Consider the following 23,455-nt stretch of genomic DNA (forward strand, 5'->3'; position numbering starts at 1 on the left):
ATCTTTATGAAGTCTATTTTCATATGGATCTATACTCATAGACATATATTTTCTGAGTCGGCTGCAATTATTGAATTGTTCCAGAGATATTTTCTGCCTACGGTGCTGTGTCACCCTATTTAGACCTGATGGGTCTTGTATCAAGTCGGGTCCAATAAGGACGTGTCCTAGGGTTGGAGCACAACACCAGGACCCCCCTAGTCATCCTCCTAGGTATTAATAAGGATTAGAGTCACCACAAACAGATCGGGTTTCATTTTGTTGGAAGTTTAGCCATTACTACTTCCTTGTAGACGCGTGTGTCGATTAGACTATCCATTCTACTCAATTCAGAGTCCTAACTTTATGATTTCAAATTGGTTTTATCTCCAAATTTGCAATTGAGTTGCTTGTTCTACTTGTTCTTGCTTGTGGTGATCTCATCGAAAGATCGAGATTCAACCCCACGGGTTCATATCATTGGCCTCCCTGCGCGGTTGTGCTATGGTGGAGTTCAAGAGCTAGTAGTGGATCATCGATGGTATGTAGTCGAAGCTGATGATCTAATACATGTATTATGTGAGCTATGTTCTTCATGTCATCCGATCTGTTAGCGACTCAATACCTCCTTTTATGCTTTCTTCTCGTCATGAATATGCTTGTTCCTTAGTCTAGTGCAAGGTTAGACTACATAGCATGTTTTATGTAATCATGGTAATTAGATATATATTGACCCTTCATGATAGCTAGACGTGTTCACCTGTGTCCGTGCCCTTAAACTGCCTGCGCCGATAGGGGGGATCGTGATGGGGTCTGCTTACGTGTAGGGTGGAGAGTTTCGGGAGGTTGACCGATGGTAGTAGTTTAAAGATTGCTTTGGATAAGATTTATGATGTGCTTGCTCGTTGGCTTGAAATACAACTAGAAGATGATAGGCTCTTGTTGCCCTTAGTGGTGTTATATCATATATATTTGTGGATATGATCTACCCTTATTCATGATATCAATCTTTACAACAAGTTTTCCTTTATATGCAATCAATGCTTCATGTTAGGATTGCTCCATTAGATTAGATGGAAGATCCTAGTCAGTTCGCTGCCGATACACAGATTGATAAACCTTGGATGAATACTCTAAGAAAAAAGCTATGATGATCCGTGCGCTTGCGGTTCACAAATTGACGCGCTAACTACCGTCAACAGCAGAGGTGGAGGAGCAGGGGCCCGACCGGGCGAAGGTGGCAGGGCAGAGGCTGGCAGTGTGGGCTGAGCAGAGGTGGAGGAATAGAGGCGGGCGGTGGTCGGCGGTGAGGGCTGAGCGGAGATGGAGGAACAGAGGCGGAAGAGAGGCAACTGGTGACCGGCGACCGGTGAAGCTTGACCAAAGACTGGAAAGAGATAAGCATTGAGGAAAGAAAGTGAAATAAAAAGTGGATGACATGTGGAGCCCATGGATGACACGTGGGCTTACCTCTAGCTGCTTGCTAACAATGTTAAAATGGCATCCATTCCATCCCTTTCAAACCCTCTAACCAAACAAAAAATTAGAATGAACCCAAACCTCCTAACCAAATACGAGATGGGTTGAATCCAACCTAAAAAAAATAGGATGGACCCAACCAATTCCACTTAGTCCCAAAACTAAACACACGCTAACACTAAACACATGCTAACAGGTATGAAACGCTTCGTGTTACTTTGTTTTTTAATATTCAAACTATTGTTGATACTGATGCTTAACTAACTGACACTACTACAATGCAACATTCTTCGAACCTGGGTCATGGGCTGGCCAGTCTATTATAGACTTAAATAACAGTGTGGTCTTCTGATCAAGATACCAGTTTGACTAGTGCACATATGCATTAATGCTTGCCAGCTTGGCCATAAGACACATGCATATCATCTATATCATCTATATGCCGAATTACTCTTTTAGAAGTAAATATACATCAACCAAATTCTAAGAAGAACATCAATTAACAATATATTGGAAGGGCGATCAAACTGGAACATTGGAGTTACTATCACTAAAAAAAGACCTGTTGTAATATATTTGTAGCACATTGGAAAAAATGATAACACATAGAAAAATACTTATAATATTATAGAACTTGTTTCTGATGCTAATATACTCATATCATGTTCCATCTATCTCAAGAATAACAGGATATGTCACGACCATAGTTTAAATTGTTTGACCATACACAAATCACTTGCTTTCTTATTAATAATTGGAGATTTCTAGGGAGATCAATCTGGAACACTCGAGTTACTATCACTACAAAAAAGACCTATTGTATCTTGTGAGATTTTTTTATCTATATTATCACCGCCGCTTCCTCGCACGAATTGGTGTTGTTTGATGGCTAATAATCATTATCGTAATGAGACATTTTAGAGTGCTTGAAAAAAATGAGAGCCGTTCATCCGGCAAAATCGAATGGTGGAAACAAATGAAGTATCATGAAGTACCTAAAGAAAAGTATCAAGAAGTACTAATTTGGTCCTGGTAGGACCAAGTACCACAAATAGTGAGAAATTACTATGATGCCTTTTAATTATGTGTAGATCTATTTAACTCTTTTTTGGTAAGAAGCATAAAAAAAGGAAAGTACCTGCAAGTACCACTGGTACTTTAAAAGCATTGTAACAAAGCTCAATTGTAATATATTTTAGCACATTGGAAAAATGATAATACATATAAAAAATTATAATATTATAGAACTTGTTTCTGATGTTCCATCTATCTCAAGAATAACAGGATATGTCGCGTCCATAGTTTAAATAGTTTGACCACACACAAATCAATTGCTTTCTTATTAATAATTGGACATTTCAAGAGGAATTAGTGGACAAATTGGTCACATAGACTAGGTTGGATAGTGCTGGTATGGTCATCTTTCTTTATTACATTAACTAATTGATAATGTCTCCTCTTCTCACTATAGTTCGAATCCTAGTGTCCACCGTCTGTACCTATTAAAATGAAACATTACTTTCTTCATCTAAAGATATACTAATTTTGATGCAGCTAGGTATAACCTGGGCTACAAGTTTTTATGAAACAAGAAATATACGGTTTGTGAGTAGAATTAAATTAGCAGCATACTCTCCATTTCAAAATAAGTGTCATTTTAGCATTTGATTGACTCCATATGCTTGTCCGTACGTTTTTATTGGTATGGAACTCCACTTCAATTATTTTTTTTAGTCAGACAATTGATAGCAGCTGCTTAACTGCTTAATTATTTCGTAGTTTAGTATTGCAGATCCTCCAAGCCATGCATATGGATAGGCTAGAGCTAGGAACATATCTATTTGATAGCTGCTACTGATGCATGGACAACAAACACAAAGCACACCAACGATCCATCATGAAGAGAAGAATTATGTGGCCCTTCGTGCTAATGGAAGTACCGTGCAAGCCAGATTCTCAGAGGGCAGCAACGTCACCGCTGCGAACTAACATGAATTTCTGAATAATCAGGGATAGTAGATCCATCAACTGCTCAAATCTTCTCAACTCTGCGTGAGGCTGAAATCTGTACAAAGTCAACCAAAAACAGCATAAGCATTGGGGAAAAAACTGTATAGATTTGAGACTCTGAAATACAGAAAAATCTTTAGTATAAATACTGCCACAAAGGTTTTTCTCACGCCAAGAAAAAGGTTTTCTTTCCGAACACGCAGAAAGTTGAGTTATTAACAGATAGGTTTCCAAGGGTGACATCTCACTTTCCTCCTAAATTTTTTGCGGAGTTGGAAACCTGTGCACTTGTCATATATATTCCAAGTACTTATTTACCATGTACTAAATTTTTTTGCTGGAACTGTGATGCATGCACTCATGACACAGAACACTCCTTGCAGTGGATGGAGAGTACCTCAGAGCTCGTAGCAGGCTTCTAATACAGAATTCCAGCCTCTACTACACACTGACCACTGATAAAGGTAGACAAAACAAGCGCGGTCGATATCAATCAATCTTGATATTAATAAGAAAAGATGCATCACAGGTAACAGTTTATGAGCACTGACTAGTTCAGTGCTGGTAAGAAAATTAATTGACCAGAATAAGTTAATATTTCAGTGCCCAAACTGATTTGATAATAAAGAGGTGCGTTGGTTAGAAAATTCTTTGAATAACAGATCGCAGGAGAAGTTTGTGTCATTTCACTAAGAAAGAAAGTCGCACAAAATGTACAGAGTAACAGGAGAGGTCGAAACCTCCCAACAGACCCCACTCACACTAAGCCACAGTTAAAAAAAAGTCATGGCAAAAAACAACCCGACCACGACTTTCTTGCCATGCTGGACCACGAAGGGGTTGTGGCAAGCGACCTCAGGATATAACAGATAGTTTTGATCATCACAAAGTATATATTCATTAGAACAATAAGCAACAACGTTGTTTTAGAATTTAGAGGCTCTTTTTTTTTACCAAATATAGTTGAAGTTTTAAATTGTTTGTTCCTGAAATGTGCAGGCTGCACACTTATCATCTTAGTAGATTAATTACTACTTTTCATGTACACAGTTAATTTAACATCAACAATTCATCACTAAAGCAAGAGTGGCAAATCTCCTGATAAGTAACAAGAAAAGCCACAGTCTAGTTATAATTTGCAAGTTGCAAGATACCTAGACAACCAAACTAAGAAATCATAAGCAGCATTTATCAGAAGACAGAACGTTCAAATTTAGCATTGACAATGACGAACTAGGTTCAACACTGCTCCAACCACATTCTACATTAAATGATACTTCCTCCGTCCCAAATTATTATTCATTTTGGCTTTTCTAGATACATAGCTTTTACTATGTACCTAGATACATATTTTTCCTATGTACTTAGAAAAGCCAAAATGAATAGTAATTTGGGACGGAGGGAGTAGTGATCATTACACTAACAATGATGAAGAAATAGAAAAAATAAATGGAGTGAAAATAAAAGTATAAAACAGCGTTGACCACTGTCATGCAAAATGGACAATCAATCAAGACTAGCACATGTACTGCCATACAGGAGTAAAGTCCATTTTTGACCATCAAACTTTCGGCTCAGTTTGGTTTCGACCATCGAACCGCATAACCAGGAATCATTGACCACACAACTATCAAAACCATTCATACTTGACCATCAAGCTGTTTTGGTGGGTGGTTTTGGCAACGTGGACGCCACGTGACAATGGGCCCACTTGTTAGCACCTCTTCTCTCCTCTCTCTTTCTTCTCTCCTTTCCCTCTCCTCTCACCCCTGCGCCGGCTGCCGCCCTCCCACGCGCCTCACCTGCGCCGGCCGCCGCCCTCCCCCCGCGCCTCCCCTATGCCAGCCGCCGCCGGAGTCCCCGCTGCAAGACCGATGGCTCGAGCTTCATGCGGCACCGCCGGAGTCCCCGCTGCAAGACCGGCGGCTCGGGCTTCATGCGGCGGCGGTGCTCCGTTGGACGGTTGGCAACGACGACTTGCGGGATGGGTGCGCCTTCGCATCGCAGAGCTCGTGGTGATGCTCCCTTGCTCCTCCGGTGTCGGGTCCCGCCGAATCGAGTCGATCAAACGGTGGCGGTGCCCTACTCCAATGGTCGATGGGTACAGAGGCCGCAGGGGAGCTCCACGATGCGGACGTCGTCGTGGGGGAGCTGCTCTCAGTGCACGAAGATGGAGGTTGGGCAGGTGAGAGCCACCGGCAGTGATGACACGGAGGAGGGCGTGGAGGCGGAGGCGGCGGCGGCGGCAAAGGTGGAGGCGGCGGTGGCTTCGAAGGGGGTGGCCATGGCGTTGGGCCACGGGAGGTGGGCCTCCTAGCTGCCATCGCTCGTGGTCGGGGAAGGTGTGGCGGCGGTGGCGACGGAGGGAGGAGGAGGAGGAGGGTCCAGCACAGGGGAGGCGCGGTGGCGACCAACGCAGGGGAGGTCGGCGCGGGGGAGGCGTTGGGGTGGGCAGCTTGTGGCGGCGAAGAGCAGGGTGGCCGCCGAGTATTTGAGCGAGAAAGAGAGAGAGAGAGGAGAGGATAGAAGAAAGAGAGGGAGAGGAAAGAGAGGTGCTGACAGGTGGGTCCATCGTCACATGGTGTCCACGTCACCAAAACCACCCAGCAAAATAGCTCAATGGCCAAATATTAATAGTTTTGATAGTTGGGTGGTTAATGATTCCTAATTTTGCGGTTCGATGGTCGAAACCAAACTGAAGCGAAAATGGACTTTACTCTATTTAGAACTTCGCTTTGATTTGTTATGAGGTGCATTTGTATTCATCATGGGGCCTCTAGGCCTAATGTTCACGTGTGGAAAATATGCAGAAAACCAATATAGATGGCTTCACCAAAGAATAACAAGGATTCTTCACTTTGCATATACAGTTTGCTACAAGGCCTTTTGGTCCTAGAATCTAGCAGGATAGCACTAGCAAATTGAATCCGAGATTGCAACAGCCCTAATGCTCTCTGAACATCCTCCTTAGAACTTCTTGAGCCTTGGTAGAGTGTGTTGTCTTGTTACTATTAGGGTTTATTATTGTCTTGATAATGGGCAATACGCACGGTAGGCAGGGCAGTGAGATGCGTTTTTGCCCGTCAACCCCTTTTAACAAGGATCGGGAAAAGGAGATGGAGAAAAGAGACCTGTTGGAGTTGCTCCACAATCACATTCCAAATCCACTTTTTTCTTGAAAAAAAATTCGAAACCTAATCTCGTGTCTTTTTTTACAAATCACACAGTACAAACATAGATGCGCACATACACGTACGTATACTCATCCCTACAAACATATGCACGCAACCCTACCACTATGAGCACCTCCGAAAGACTGAGCCAGCAAATTTTCAAGATTGACGAATTCACCCTTATATTAACGCCTCGCTATTAACGGGCACATCAACTACCACTGAAAGAACAGCATCAGTTAAATCTTTAAATAAATTTAGGAAAATGTGAGCACTAGTGCGCCCTTAACTAGTCATGGATGGGTTTCTAGAACCCTGTTCGAGACCATATGTAAAACCTAAGTTGAATTTGAGTATCAGATTTCGGAGAAATTACACCATATTCTATTTTTCTGCTTCCCAAGTAGAAACATTTCTTCGTTTTAAAAATTCATCTTAAGATAAAAATTGTCTACACATATAGGTGATCTGTTATGTAAGGTGTTACTTGTGCGGAATAAAAAATTTCTAAATTACCTTAATAAAGGATATAATTCAATTAAGAAAAATCTATACGGTTTCATATAAAGTCAATGGTTAAAAAATGTGACTAAGACTATAACTCACTTTTGGAGATCGTAATCGCAAATTTCCTTGTTTGAGTAAAAGAAAAAAAATCCTAATGGCTAGGTGATGACGAAAATACTACTACTACAATGCATGCAGCATGCACTTCAATTCAAAGAAAAAACAATGTTACATATATAAGACCAAATTTGTACTAAATCGTAGCGATACCGTAGTGTTGCGTAGCTGCTGAAAATACGGTCCCTGCATTGTGTGCGATTTTGGCCGCGAGGCCCACGACTGTTCCGTTGCGGAGAGAGAGGCGGCTTTGTGGGCTTGTGGCATTGAGAATTTAAGCAGGCGACTCTCCCTCTTCCCTTCGCGGGTCGTCTGTCCTTCCACCTCCCCCACGAAATAACCCAACCAATCCCATTTCATCAGAAAAACCGCTCCACGACTCATCAGTTCTCCGTCCGACTCCCTCCCCTGACGCTTCTTAAACTCTTCCCCTCCTGCTTCTCAAGCTCCATTCCTTCGCAGTTCGCACCAGATGAGAAAGAGATAGAGAGGAGGGGGGCAAAGCCGCAAGCTTCTACACTTGTGCATGCCGGGTGTCATGGAGGAGGCAGAAGACCTCAGCGATGTGGTGCTTTCTTGGTCGATCCAAGAAATACTGGGAGGCGAGCAACAGGTGGTTTCAATTCTTGGGTCCTCCGCTTGCACTCAAAAGTCTCAAACAGTTGTATTGTGCTCAAACTTGATGATGTTTCGCTGTTCGTGCTCGTTTTACTTGGGGACTAGTTACGTATATTTAGGCTCTCGTGGATATAGCATCTTGTTTTTCCAGTTACACTATTTTCTTCCAGCACAACGGTATTAGGTGAGAATGAGATTGATGAAGTCCGATACCTTTATTATGGCTTGAATGGAGTAGTTTCAAAAGTTTATTTTTTACATGTGTATTTAATTAATATAGATAATCCCGTTCAGAGTTTTATTTAGTTTTGATTTTATTATGAACTTACCTTATACGTCATATTTGAAAAGATTTATGATGCTAAGTCAAATTCCTAATCCTAAACTGAAAATTTTGGTTTTTTATCCGAATTTCTGTTTTTTATGAGCCCAAGGTTTCATTGATAACATTTCTGAACAAAATTGTATTTACAACACAGTCCTAATAATTACAGATTTGATTTTATACAGGATTATGCTCAGTTCCCATTTCAACTATGTTCTAGGATTTGCAGTTATCATTAAACTGCTCATTTGCTTGAGCTCATGACTCAACACTATTTAAACCAGTGAGCTGCTGATTCCGCATGCCTAGGGCAACCATCTAAGTGCCCAAACCATCTAAACTGCGTCACATACTGATAGCACATATCAAAAGCAACACACAAACTACAAAATTTGGATGAAATGTCAATTCCACACATAATTGTACCACAATTTGATAAAAACATGAAGTCCTACAAAAGAATGCCTAATTAGTACTAGTAATAGCTGGAGGTATAAAATGTCTTCATCATTAATGCATGCAAAAAAAATTCATTCCCCATCTTATCTCTCAACAAGTCAACTATGTCCTGATAATTCATAATTTTCAGTCGAGAAGGATCTTTCAACCATGACACTAGCAACAAGAAAAATAAAAGGTTAATTCATGAGGCGATAAACCAATCCAAAATTTTTGTGTCTTTTTTGAACTATCTAGCTAGATTACTGAGGTACTGAATGTATGGTGGGGAATTTAGAAGGATAGAGACAAACTCTGAACTGCTACAGCTGCACAGATGCAAAAATGCAGTGCAGCACTGCTGGCTGCTCTCCTGCACTGTGGCACGCCCGCACACCAGCAGGCAGCAGCGCGCCAATGCGGTGACACCGCACTGGCACTCCCGCACAGGGCATAGTGCACGCCCCACAATCGAGGTGCAGGAGGATTGGATTGGGGTCACACCACGCTGTGAATCGATTTGGTGAGACCTGCACAGTGTGTGCTGTTTGGCGTCAGGACGCGATGACGAGAAGGAGAGGAGAGAGGGAGACGTGAGATAGCGCGAGGCCGAGAGCCCTTTGCCATTTGCTCTGCTGGGCTCGGCACATCGGTCTGCAATCTGCACGACCAGGGCCACACCACAAGGGAAATGATTGGGCCGTAAAAATTTAACATAGGGTACTGGGTTGTTTTGGGCCATGCTTAGGGCCACAGCCTTAGTGGCTCTAGGCCCCAACCTGCCCCTGATTTAAACAATACTCAAACCTCTTTTTTATACAATGAGATGAAATATAAGTGGAAAGTGACTTGCTAGTAAGTAATTTCATGTGCTTTTTCATTGCTTTGGGCCGTTCTTTTCTAAAAGGCACACCAATATTTTTCCATATGCTGTTGCTTACATGTATGATTTTCTTCCGACAGGTGGAGAAAATTCCTTATGAGTTCAATTCAGTTGATCATTATTTCAAATCATTCATTGCACCTTTGGTAGAGGAGACCCGGTCGCAATTGGGCATATCCCTGGAAGCAATCCATAAATCTCCTTATTCAGAAATAATTTCTATGGAGGCAGTAGGAGATTCAAAGTTACTGTACAACATGGATGTGGATGTGGGCTATACGAGTGACAATTATGTGCCAAGAAATGGAGATATATTGATTTTGTCAAGCTTTAAACCTGAAGTAACTGAGGACTTGATATACGATGGTGCTAGTTTGGTAATGGTGGTTCCCACTGATGTTCAGCATCAGAAAGAATTGAGGATCAAGGTTCTGAGGGATGTTGTTACAGAACAGAATAAAACAAAATTCAAGTATGCAGTGTTTGCTACAAATATCATGACAAAACTACGGATATGGAATGTAATTTTCTCTCAGAAAGGGATGAACAATAACTTCACCATAATTAAGTCAATGTTATCTCCCAAAAATATGGTAAGGGTTCTTGTTTTCAACACATTTTGTTTTACATATCACTAGCATATGTTGGATGCAAGCATTTTACTTTCTTTCTGATGACTCTATTGCAGGATGGCAATAGCTGTGGACTCTGTGCGATGCAAGTGGGAGACTTGATGCCATATTTAATTGAGAAACTGAGACAAACGAGACTTAATCAATCACAACTGCATGCAGTGATAACGATCATTTCAGCTGTGCGTTGTAAGCATTCCAACCTTGTGAAACTTATATGGGGTCCACCAGGCACAGGGAAGACAAAAACAGTAAGCACTACACTCTGGGCTTTGAAAAGTTTAAAGTGCAGAACACTTATGTGTTCGCCAACAAACATATCTGTTGTTGGAGTTTGTCATCAATACCTGCAAGCTTTGAAGGATTTGAATGGACATGCTGATACAGATGGTTTACCATGTTCCCTTGGAGACATTGTATTATTTGGAAACAAGTATAAAATGGACATCACGGAGGAGGTTCAGGAAGTTCTCTTGGATTATCGTGTGAATGAACTTGTCAAATGCTTTTCATCATCATCTGGATGGAAACACAGAATAAATTCAGTGTTATCTCTACTTGAGAACTACAATGATCCTTTGTGCTTACTGGATTTTTATAAGCAGTTTTGTGCTGTAGCAAACGATGTAAAGGAGTGCATACTGAATCTATGGATTCATCTTCCCAGAAAGTGTTTTTCCTCAGAAGTTGTGGGCAACATATTGGATCTATTGCACCTGTTGAAAACAATGTGTGATCTTTTCTCCTGTGAAGATTTTAGTTATGGTTGTACCAAGAGAAGGTTTTATTTTCTATCTGCTGAGAAAATTGGGTCCTCAAAGCCCATATCTTTTGCCAAGGACTGGGTTGAAGCAAGGTTCAGATGCCTTGAAAAATTGAAATTCCTTCAGAGCTCATTTGATTTACCTGTTGATGTAGGAAGTTGTTGGATTAGGAACTATTGCATACACAACGCAACGCTTATTTTTTGCACTGTCTCAAGTTCTTACCACTTGCATAACATGGAGACTACTCCAGTTGATGTTTTAGTCATTGATGAGGCTGCTCAAGTTCAAGAATGCGAATCAGTAATTCCACTACGCCTTCATGGGTTGAGACATGCTATCCTGGTTGGAGATGACTGTCAGTTGCAACCTATTGTTCAAAGCCGTGTAATGTTTCTTCTTGAACACAAAAACCATGCAATGTTTTGAAATGGCATTCATATTTGTATTTTTTTCCATTCAACTCACTTACTCTGCTTTAGCACATATATTCCTTAATAATACTCATGTTATTGCAAGATATCACATTGTCAAGTTTTGTGGGCCGTTGAAATTTGAGTACAGCAAAAAAATTTGAACGAACATGGCAGGAGCTCTACCTTTCAATTAAGAGAGAGAGTATTATTTATAGAGCAAAAAACAAAAAAGAGCAAAACAACAGGTCCACCAGCCACTAAAGAAGCACACGCCATACAAAGCACCCAAACTTTTTTATTCCGGATATGAACTGAAGGCCTGTTTGAATTGCTAATTCGAGTACAGCATGCATCCTACTTTTTTTGCTTGCTGCTCTCCATTTTTTTATTCATATTTTCTCTCTTTACTACCAGGTTTGCAAAGAAGCTGGACTTGGTGTGAGCTTATTCAAGAGACTCGCTTTGTTGGGTTTTGAAAAGCATCTTTTGAATATTCAATACCGTATGAATCCTTGTATCAGTTTATTTCCAAATGCTCGGTTTTATGACAGGATGATAATTGATAGTTCAAATGTCAAGTCCCCCACATACAGCAAGGATTATTTAGATCTCCCTTTTGGAACTTACACTTTTATAAATATAGTTGATGGAAAGGAAGAGAGGGAATTTAATGGAAGCAGTTGGTGGAATATGGTTGAAGTTGCTGTTGTTCTGCAACTGATCCAATCAGTCTTCAAATGTATGTACTTAGGACTTTATGTTCTGTTACTTTTATACCTTGTCTTGATGCATTGTGAATCCTGATTACATCCAATTCTTTGATGTACAGACAATGCACCAGTTATCACAGTAACACTGCATATATCAAAAATAGATTATTTGTTCATTGACTTATCTGTGTTAATTTTACTTAAACAATCTTTGTGGTGTTACTTACTTGGCAAAAACTTGATACCATCAGAGGATTACTTCATTATTTCCTCTTTTATGGTTGCAGCTTGGCAAAATACCATGGGAAAGATTACAATTGGCGTGGTGTCACCATATAATTCTCAAGTGAATGCTATTAAAGCTAGACTAGGTACAAAATATGATAAATGTGTTAATTTTAATGTACGGGTAACATCCATTGATGGGTTCCAAGGTGAAGAGGACGATATAATCATACTGTCAACAGTTAGATCCAATTCAAAAGGTAATATTGGATTTCTTTCTGATAACCACAGAACAAACGTTGCCCTTACAAGAGCAAGGTGTGCCACTGCCTTTTGTCTAGTCTTCCTGAATTTGTCTCTGGTTTAATCTTTTTATCCATTGATTACGGCTACCATTACTGCAGGCATTGTTTGTGGATTCTTGGAAATGCAAATATACTATCTAAAAGTGGGACAATCTGGGCAGCTCTAGTTCATGATGCTAAACAACGTGAATGTCTTATCAATGCCACTGACAATGCAGCCTTGGCTAAGTTGGTTTTGAAAGTAAAGGCTGAGCTTGATCAACTTGGTGGTCTACTTAATTTTGATTCTGCAGCCTTTTGCAATACTAAATGGAAGGTAAGAATGTCTGTTAGTCTATTACTCCTGAAGTAGGTCTTACTTGGCTTGAGATAATTTAGTTGGCTGAAATACTTGTGTCACAGGAATTGATGTTTCATTTGTTTAGTTAGGATTTAGATTTAGTTCTCTTACACTCCTGGGGGTAAGGCAGACTAAAAGTTCTTACCTGTAGCTTGATGAAGGGATGCTTTACATCATACACATGTGTGAGTTAGAATTCTTGTTATGATCCTAGTTCATTAGGGTAAACACTGCTGGGAAGATAGCCGGACAGAGTCGACTTGGAGAAAAACTTGATTAGCGGGAGCTTTATTTTCTTCTTGATTGATTCCAAGTGACTGCGTGCCTCTTATTATATGGAGCTGGCTCCTACCAAATCCGAACAACCTTATCTCCTAATGATCCTATCCCTTAACCAAGCCTAACAAATCCTAACGTGAGGGAGGACTGGCCCCCTGGCTGACACCCCCATGACAATGCTACTCCCATCAATGAAAAATAAGTGTTGTTTTGAGTTGCCATTGGTTAATCATTTTAAACCTTGGTTAAAAATTTCTCTTTTTTTGTCAAGTTTGAATATTTGAAAATAATAGGAGTAACTTTATCTTAAAAGTAGTTTCATAATGGTATACTTATACTTTATAGATATATTGCAACAAAGTGTAGTGGTCAAAGGTGTGTTTTTGGTGACTTGTTGATACCCAAGCAATCCTTAATTGTAGCCAGAGTACTCACTAGCTTTAGTTACCATTTGTTAACATCTAAGTTTTTAATAGCTAATTAACTTGTTCCTAGCGATAAGTTAATTAGCAAATGTCTCCCAAGGATATTGAGCCAAATTTATCATATGGTCATAAATGAAAGGAAAACGCTATATTAATTCAAAATTATGAATATATGTAATTTCAAAATTATGAATAACTGGTAGCAAAATTTCAAATTTGAGCAATTTTGTTGGATCTGAAAAAAATTATCTTGATTCCGTATAACTTCTCTTTATCAATGCTGTTGACTAATCAAAATCATGCTAATCTTCAATTAAACAAATTGACCTTGATGAATTTATAATTGCTACTTTTCGGGTACACCATTTTGATGTTTTGATCTAATCAGTATTTTGCTTAACATATCAGATCATTTTCAGCAGTGAGTTTAAAAATGCTTTCATGAAATTAAAATCAGCAAAGCTCCGATGGGAGGTGCTGCAAAAACTTGTGGGGCTTGGATGTGGTTGGCGGAGCAAATTCATGAATGTAGGCATGACTGATGAATTTGGTCTTGTGAAAGTATACAAGGTCAGAGACCTCTACCTTGTCTGGACTACCGATTTGGAAAAGGGTGCAAGACTTTTTCAGATAATAAGAATATGGGACTTAGTGACATTGGAACATATTGAAAGAATCAACCAACGGCTTCAAAATTTATTTTCAATGTACAGTGATGATTACATGGAACACTGCAGAAGAGTTCACATGGAAGGGTATGTTCTGTTGTAACACCTGACATAGTAAAGTATTTCATTTATGGATATTGACACCAAGGGTTTTCTATAATATATTCTTGCAAACACTTATCCACTTACAGATGATTTACTTCCGGATACTTTTGGTATGTATGAAACTTCTGTTCTGATTATCTTATTTACTTTAATTTTATGTGACAGAAAGTGGGAACTGCCTATGGTATGGAGAGCTGGGCATGATGTTACCCGCCTTAAGAAGGATTGCCAAGTTGAGACTCAGGAAGCTGGTGATCATGTGGATGTGTCACATGCTCTGGATCACTCAAAAGTTAGTGAGAGCTTTTTGCTTATGAAATTCTACTCATTATCATCTGGAGTAGCAAAGCATTTACTTGTTGCTGCTGATGGGTCTAAAGTTGATATCCCCTTTGAACTAACGGAAGAAGAAAATGAGATAATACAGTTCCCATGCAGTAGTTTTATACTCGGGAGATCAGGCACAGGGAAAACAACTGTGTTAACTATGAAGCTGATCCAAAAGGAACAGCAATCTTTGATTGCATACCAAGGCCTAAAGTTTGAGGAAGACGATTTATCTGGTATGAATGACAACAATAACCATATAGCACTTGGGGATATGAAGACTGAACAAGATTTTGTAAGGCAAATTTTTCTCACAGTAAGCCCAAAATTATGCTCGGTTGTAAAGAGTCATATTTCCAAGCTTAAAAGGTAAAGTTACTTGCATAATATTTTGCTTGTTCTCCACGTGGTTCTACACCGAAAAAATATTTTTATACTACATTCTATGCAAGTACTCCATCTGTCCCGCAAAGAGTGTCCTTTTAGTTTTGTTCTAAGTCAAACTATTTTAAGTTTGACCAAGTTTACAATGAAAATTATCAATATTTATAACACTAAATAGGTATGCTATAAAAATATATTTCATAATGAATCTAATGAAACTTGCTAGACGCATTGATATACTTTTATATGAACTTGTCAAACATAAGATGATTTGACTTAGGACAGAACTAAAGGGACGCTCTTTGCGGGACAGAGGGAGTAGGTGTCTATAATCCAATTATGAAATATGAGAAGTGCAAATCCCAAAGCCCCATAATTAATTAAGTCATAGTATTGTTATTCACTTTTAGATACTGCCTAAGCCCAGCACTGCTAGCGCTTACCAATTGCCCAGCCCATCTCAAAATCCTTACCATGTAATCGAGAAGATTCATGTGGAGAATGGCAGTTGTTTCGTGGCATGCAGAATGGTGCCGACTGCCGCGTCAGTGTCACAGTTCAGCTCCCCGGGGCCGCACGCTAGGATTCATGCCCGTTTTACCTATACTGGAGGCAGGTGGCCTCTTCTCCATTTAGGTGGCCAGGTAGTGGTGGCTTATGTAACAAGCCAGCAGCCGAGTGTAGCGCCAAGAGGCTAGACGCCACCATTATTTACTTAAGCAAAGAAATGTGCCACCAAATGGAACAGAGCACCTGTGTACTTGATTTAATCGCAAGGGATTCAGTTGAGTTGGGCTGGTCAGGGTCAGGGCCGGGCTAGTAGTATCACTAATTAAAATCACTAATAGTTTGTCCAATTGCTTATTAATTCTTTAGGATTTGTGCTATTTTTTAGGAAGGAGTACTGCAGCAGTTCTCATGAAATATTTAGAACCCTGACTTGGTGACCCATCAAAACTAAATCAATTAACTTTCAGGCCACATTAAAATCTTTAGTTATTAGTGCTTTAGGGTTTGTGTTAATCTTTAGTTCTAATGCCTTCTCTTCATATTTGTTTACAGATTTGCCTCTGACGACTTATCTGTCCATCCAAGCAGCCTTCCAATGTATGATATCAATGATGAACTTGAAGAATTTAATAACATACCTGACAAATTTCGTAACATACCTCAGAAGAACTATCCTATTGTTATCACATTCCGAAAATTCTTGATGATGCTTGATGGAACAATGAGTACTTCATTTTTTGATAGATTTCATGGTGAATTGAGAACTTGCATTGAGGGTGGAAAGCTACAGTATCGTACATTGCAAGCTTATATTGAAACAAAGGAGGTTGACTATGAAAAGTTCTCCCATTCTTATTGGCCTCATTTCAATGCAAAGCTGACTAAAAATCTCGATCCATCCACTGTTTTTACACAAATAATTTCTCATATAAAAGGTGGACGTCAAGCTGTCAAGTCTTCTGATGGAAAACTTGAAAAGAAGGATTACATCATGTTTTATGATCGAAGATTTCCATCTTTGAGTGCTGAGATTAGGGATAAGATATACGACATTTACATTTGCTATGAGAAAGAGAAGTGTATTGCTAGGGAATTTGATCTTTCTGATTTTGTCAATAGCCTTCACAGCCGTCTAAGCACCGGCGGCTACAATGGTGATATGTTGGATTTTATTTACATAGATGAGGTTCAGGATTTGAGCATGAACCAAATAGCACTACTCAAGTATGTATGCTCTAACTTCAAGGAGGGTTTCATTTTTGCGGGTGACACTGCCCAAACAATAGCTAGAGGTATTGATTTCAGATTCAAGGATATCCGTTCTTTCTTCTATGCAGAGTTTCTCTCAAAAGTGAAACATGAAAAAGAACTTAATCTCAGTGATACGTTCCAGCTTAGGCAAAACTTCCGCACACATTGTGGTATTCTTTTGTTGGCTCAAAGCATAATGGACCTTTTGTGCTACTATTTCCCAATGTCAGTAGACAAGTTAAACCCAGAAACTAGCCTTGTACATGGAGAAGGTCCTGTGCTACTTGAGTCCAATAATGGTGAGAATACTCTGATAACTATTTTTAGAGGAAACGAAAATCAGCATAGAGAGAGGATTAATTTTGGTGCCGATCAAGTTATTTTGGTTCGGGACGATGCTGCAAAGGAACAAGTAGTTGGTCTTGTGGGGAATCAAGCACTTGTTTTGACTATTCTTGAGTCCAAAGGCCTCGAGTTTGAGGTACAGCGCAATCCGTTGTATGCTGATTTACTGAATTTCTTGAAACTGCTTTCCTGAAACTTAAGTAACATTTTGTGCAGGATGTACTGATCTATAACCTTTTCAGTTCATCTCCTTTAAGAAACAAATGGAGAGTAATCTATGGATACATGAAGGAAAATGGTACTATTGCATTACCTGAAAAAATATCGTATCCCAAATTTGATGGAAACAAGCACTTTCTTCTTTGCTCAGAGCTGAAGCTGCTCTACGTTGCTGTTACACGAACAAGGCAAAGGCTTTGGATATGTGAAGACAAAAATGATTCATGCCATCCAATATTTGATTACTGGAAAAAGTTGCGCTTGGTACAAGTTAGGCAACTCAATTCTTTACGTTCTGAAGAAATGGAGAAAAAAAGCAGCACAGATGACTGGAGGCTACGAGGCATCAAGGTTAGTAACATTTGTTTGGTTTCTGAGACAGGAACATAGAGGAAGCCTGTTTTGAGTTGGCAGTTTGGCACATGCATTCCAGTTTTCTGGCACCAGAATTCTGGGCTTAACTCATGTGTTAGTCTACTGAGAATTGTTAACTGAATCACTTTCTTTCCCCCTTGCAGCTTTTCAATGAGAGGCAATTCGGAATGGCCTCAATGTGCTTCCAAAAGGCTGGTGATGAACACAGAGAGAAATGGGCAAGAGCAGCTAACCATGTAGCTAATGGTGGGTGTCTTGTTTCGGGCAATTGGTGGAGGGCCCAGAAATTTTTTGTTGAGGCAGCTGAAATCTATGATTCTATCGGCATGCATGAGAAAGCTGCCAGTTGTCTTATCAAATCAAGGGACTTCAAGAAAGCAGGTTGGTCTTATTGCTACAATAATTCTCCCTCCTGTTCGAAATATATGTCCTTTTAACCCCTTCTACTATCTGCAGAATAGATGTTTAACTTCTAGGCAGCTTTAGTCTATTTTTCAAGTCTTCTCCTCAATTAACTTGTTTTGTCATGCATGTCTCATTCCCCAGAGTGCTTCACCTAAGAGCTGACACGTGAATCAATAAATAGTCACACTTTACAAAGGATCAAATGAGGGCAAGATGGTCGTTTGGTCTATCTCCTTAGTTCTTGTGCCTAACTTGAAAACAATATCCATATTGACCCAGAGAGAGAGAGTATTGGTTACCATTTTGATGTTGGACGAAGTTAGAATATCTGACTGCTTGCATTCCTAGAATGTCACTTCTGAACTTTTGATCTCATAATTGGTTGTTCCTTATGATCAAAAATCAAGACATAGTAATCTATCTTAGTAGGTGTACAAATATTTTTGTTGGACCTTTATAGAATATGCCATCGCTTTATTGGAAAACATATATGACATAGATCTTTTTCTTACGTTGACATACAGGTTTGATGTATCTGGAAAAATGCGGTTCTTCAAGGCTTGAAGATGCTGGGGAATGCTTTGCTATGGCTCAGTCCTGGTTGGAGGCAGCTAATGCATACTTTAAGGCTAAATGTTACACCAAGTGCTTCTCAACATGTCTGAAAGGAGAACTATTTGATATTGGTCTGAAATTTGTACATCAACTCGAGGAGACAGCTTCATTTGATGGACCTAACTCAGAGCTTAATGACACCAGAAACAGGTATCTTGAGGCTTGTGCTTCATACTATTTTCATCGCAAAGACATAAAGCATATGATGAAATTTGTCAAGGTTTTTGGCTCCGTAGATAACGTCTGGGAATTCTTAACTTCTAGGACTCTTTTCAATGAGTTTTTAAGTTTTGAGGTGGAAATGGGTAATTTCAGTGAAGCTGCAGGTGCTGCAGAACTTATAGGAAGTGTCTTAGTATGGGAGGATACAATTAACTTCGGGAATATGACACAGCTCATTATCCTCCATGTCATAATGAATAGCTTGTGGAATATGCATGCCAAAAGGAGGTGCCACAAAGGATATGTCGGCAAGGACCAATTGCTGAAGAAAGCAAGAGACATTGTGCAGAGGGTGTCAAATTTTTACTGTTCTGCCTCTTTGGAAGCAGGTGCATTATTTGACCCACGTAAATCTCTGGCTAACTTGTCAAAGAACCTGCCTGCAGGTAGTAAAAAGGGAATTCTTTTGGTGAATCTTTGTGCAGTCCGCTCAATTCTAGACATCCACCTTGTGTTCACATCCTCTGTTTATAATTTTGAATCATCCCCGGCTTTGGAAAATGTAAAATGTTTACATGACACACTATCCAGTAACCAGATATCACCTGAAAGTCTGATATGTATTTGGAATAGCTGGAAATCAATGGTGCTGGAAGTGTTATCGCAGAAAGTGCCATCTCAAACAAGCAGAATCTCTTTGCGGCAGGGCAGAAATAGGTGTAGACTGAATGCTAACGTTGATGATTTACATATTAAGAATTATTGGACCAATGAATTGTACACAATTGGTATCAGAGTACTAGAAAAACTGGAATCTCTTGCCACAATTTCTTCAAAGCAAGCAGTACATCCATATGTCCAGGGGCTAATTGTTCTTGCAATATACGAGACCGCAAATTTCTTCACAGAGACAAAGTTCAGTCAGCCAAAAAAAGTAGGCAAGTCAAGGGACTTCTTCATTCTTGATGAGCGTCTTCATAACAAAAAGGGCAAGTTCAAGAACTTCTTAGTTCTCAGTGAGCGACTAATTTTTGAATTGGTCTTCCTTGATTCTGAGAATGAAACAAAATTTGGTCTCTTACATATATTCAACTCGCCAGCAGCAATTGATTTACTTGTTCACTCTCTAAATACAAATGCCACACTCCTGAATAGGAGGTTCGCATGCGAGCAGCTCAGAATAGTAACTACTCTCCTGCTCCTATCTGGAAGATTAGATGACAGGATGATTTCGAGTTTCATGCCCTACCTCAACCGAAATTCCCCATGGGAACAGTTTTTCCAATCTTTGAGGAGCTTCCTTGATGGTGGCAGTGGTGGAGCAAGGTTGCTCCTGAGGTTGGGGAGCATGCTAAGACCTTGTTCCATTTCCATTACAATGTGGATATTTGAAGTGGACTATAATTCTCCAGTGTGCTATGGTTACCTCATGAAATGGTTCAGTTTATGGGCTTCCTCATACATTAAGTCTCTATTTGTTGAGATGGTAAAGAAATATCTTGGTGGATGCCAGACTTCCTGCCAGGATTTGGACCTAGAATATTCTTCGGATGTATACAAACCTGAACAATGGTCCGTTATTGCTTTGATTAAGAATCTTCTATTGAAAAGATCCATACTCCACAAATGGATATACAAGACTTCAGCTTGTATCTGTCTTCCTATTCTTCTCAGATTAGTCACAGTGATGTATATGAATTCTATAATTCATCATCTGGGTGATGTTTTGGAGGTTTCAGATTTCCTATTGAGGCATGGAGTTCTCAATGTCTTACATCAGGATTTCTCTGAAAAGATCCAGCACACAATAAAAATGAGATCTTGCACTGTCAGCGGCTTAATGACTGTTTTCATTGATGGGCTTACAGCAATGGGAAATCATCTAGCCCTAATGGGCTTGCCTGAAGGATCTATAATCTGCAATGACTTGATTGCTTGCATTGTTAGGGTCATGGAGTTGAGAACTGCTGAGAAGCATCTGCAGTACAGGTGATGTGTGCTTAAGTGACGGTACAGCAATGATCCAATGCACGATCTGCAGTACATGTGGCGTGTGCTTAAGTGACATTAACATTGCTTTTTGGAGAAGATTGATGTATATCAAGTCAGCAAGTGCAATCAGGTGGGTTAAACACGTTTGTTTTATATTTTTCGTTAGCATCATATTTTACATTAACATCATATTTTCGTTAGTTCCTAGGGTCAAAAATAATGAGCATTTTGGGCATGTCTGTAGTCTCCAATATAGTAACTTTGACCATCGATTTCTATTGAAATATATGCTCAAAACTTAAGTATAATATTATTGAAGTACCTTTTGATACGGATCTATATGCTGCACCTACATATGATCAATCTGAACATGTATGGATGCCATAATTTAAATTTATTGATTGCAACTATTAGAAAACAACAATTTTCAGTGACTAGAAGAAAAGTAGGGTTGGAAATCTGGTGCAAACACAGTGTGGAGTCGTTAATTGTTAACAAACTGCCTCTTGAATTTATAACAGATACTCATTGCCGCCTCAGCGAATGGACGGTGAGGATGACGGAAGTTACCTTGTTAGTCATGGGATCTTTTCGCGCGGCAGCCTGTCCCGATGATGCCGTGGTGTGGACTTATATGATAGGATGCATGTATGTGGTGTGGGCTCAGTTGATATATGCAGGTTGTGTTATGATTTTCTCAAAAGTTTAGTTTGCTCGGATACGGCAGCATGTCCCGATGATGCCATGGTGTGGACTTATATGATAGGATGAATGTATGTGGTGTGGGCTCAGTTGATATATGCAGGTTGTGTTCTCAAAGTTGTGTTTGCTCGGATATGCTAATTTGATTAGTTTGGTCCACAAAATTCTTTTTAAATCCGTCCAAATGTTTAAGATCAAAATAGGGGAAAATCACATAGTACTAAGAAAAGTAGGGGCAAACTTCATATGGGTAAACTTATTTTTTCTCACTCATTTGGCACCTTAAGTGTTGTTTGTGGAGTAGGGGCAAAATCGCAAAGGTGGGGAAAATGAGGCAAAATCGTCATTAATCTTCAAAGTAGGGGCATGACCGCAAAACCCCTTAAATAAAATTATAATCATAAAGAATCTTCAAATCAAAATTACACATCGCTTGAATGATTGTTACTCATTAAATGTTGGATCTTCAAAATAAAAATGGTAGATTTTCACAAGTGTTAATTGATAGGGAATTTTCAAGGTGAAAATGTACATGGGCATGCTTGGTTTGAGGCCAAACTTTGGCACTATCATGGAAATTCTTTGGGCGGCCAAACCTTGCTAGAGCAATTAAATTCATCGGCAGAATGCTGGCTGACAAAATGGTAGCCTAGACGTGGCTCCATCAGACTGGAAGCATTTGTCTTTGTTTTTTTTTGGTAATCAATCTACAAATAATTGATTTTTTCTCCTAAATCATGGACCTAATTTGCAATCCATTTGCACCATCTTATTTTTTGCAATCAAATCTATGATTCAAGGTCCATATTAAATATATTTTGAAGCTTAAAAGATTAATGAGATGTATGATCCACGTGTAATTTGTCACACACAAGTGAATTTTTCATCATTTACTTGGTAGCAATCCAAACACCAATACTTTAGCCAAATTTTGGCGTTGCTCTATATTTGGCCGTGGACAAAATTTTGCTTGGCTCTTTGCTTGGTTAGCCCAAAATCTCCCGTACAGTTGAACTTAGGTCTTGTTTGGAACCTTCTGGCTAAAAGTTACTCCAATGTTTTGATGCCAATTAAGACAACTAAATATGAACTAATAAAGAAATTAATTACATAAGTAATGGCTAATTAGTAATGGCTAATTGAGGAGTAGAACCCATTGATCCTAATTAGTCGAGACTAATTAGCTCGTGTTGTGCTACAGTGAACATGAGCTAATCATGGTCTAATTAGGATCCATGGATTCTACTCATCAATTAGCTGTGACTTATGCAATTAGTTGCAATTAGTTTTGTAGTTAGCTCATGTTTAATCGTCTTAATTAGCATCCAAACATCGGACTAATTTTTAGTCCGGAGCTCCAAACAAAGCCTAGTATAAGCAAAATTGAAATAAACAGACATTTGAAAGTCCAATAATGACATTAACATGTGTAAGCGTGTTCGAGAAGAGATAATAAAACAATTAGGAGAAAATATCGATGTTCACGCTCTAGCTGAGAGAGTTACATAAATGGCAGGGAGTAGGCAATACCTGTGAGGCTATGACATACTCTGACGGAATAGTGTGGGTTCAAAGTATCCAGAGCCGCGCAGACATCCTGCTCGAGACGGGTACTTTGCAACGTTGTTGGTTTTTACTCCATAGGGGTTACTGTGTGGCCGTTGAATCAAGCTATCGACTTTTCATATTAGTTACCCTTGTGGAATTGATAAGCAGGTTAAATTTGCCAACGTCTCAGTTGAGGTTGATGTCGACGATGGACTTCATCCA

General features: G+C 39.6%; 1 protein-coding gene across 1 annotated transcript; it reads left to right on the top strand.

Moving 5' to 3' along the window:
- Positions 1 to 7,329: 7,329 nt before the first annotated feature.
- On the top strand, positions 7,330 to 21,984 carry LOC117855456 (uncharacterized). Its single transcript, XM_034737812.2, has 13 exons — positions 7,330 to 7,878; positions 9,610 to 10,122; positions 10,218 to 11,312; positions 11,756 to 12,080; positions 12,339 to 12,594; positions 12,681 to 12,897; positions 14,034 to 14,380; positions 14,564 to 15,094; positions 16,172 to 17,351; positions 17,432 to 17,785; positions 17,953 to 18,190; positions 18,739 to 21,113; positions 21,505 to 21,984. The coding sequence occupies exons 1-12, from the start codon at positions 7,792 to 7,794 to the stop codon at positions 20,982 to 20,984; spliced, it is 7,389 nt and encodes a 2,462-aa protein (XP_034593703.1). The 5' UTR covers positions 7,330 to 7,791; the 3' UTR covers positions 20,985 to 21,113; positions 21,505 to 21,984.
- Positions 21,985 to 23,455: the final 1,471 nt, after the last annotated feature.

This window comes from Setaria viridis, chromosome 5, assembly GCF_005286985.2.
Source record: "Setaria viridis chromosome 5, Setaria_viridis_v4.0, whole genome shotgun sequence".
In the NCBI taxonomy this organism is placed as follows: domain Eukaryota; kingdom Viridiplantae; phylum Streptophyta; class Magnoliopsida; order Poales; family Poaceae; genus Setaria; species Setaria viridis.

Bases quoted from the DNA above. Each gene is read 5' to 3' on its own strand.
- LOC117855456 (XM_034737812.2), top strand. From the start codon at position 7,792: ATGCCGGGTGTCATGGAGGAGGCAGAAGACCTCAGCGATGTGGTGCTT. The intron at 10,123-10,217 runs GTAAGGGTTCTT...ACTCTATTGCAG, and splicing joins TGTTATCTCCCAAAAATATG to GATGGCAATAGCTGTGGACT. The intron at 18,191-18,738 runs GTTGGTCTTATT...GTTGACATACAG, and splicing joins AAGGGACTTCAAGAAAGCAG to GTTTGATGTATCTGGAAAAA.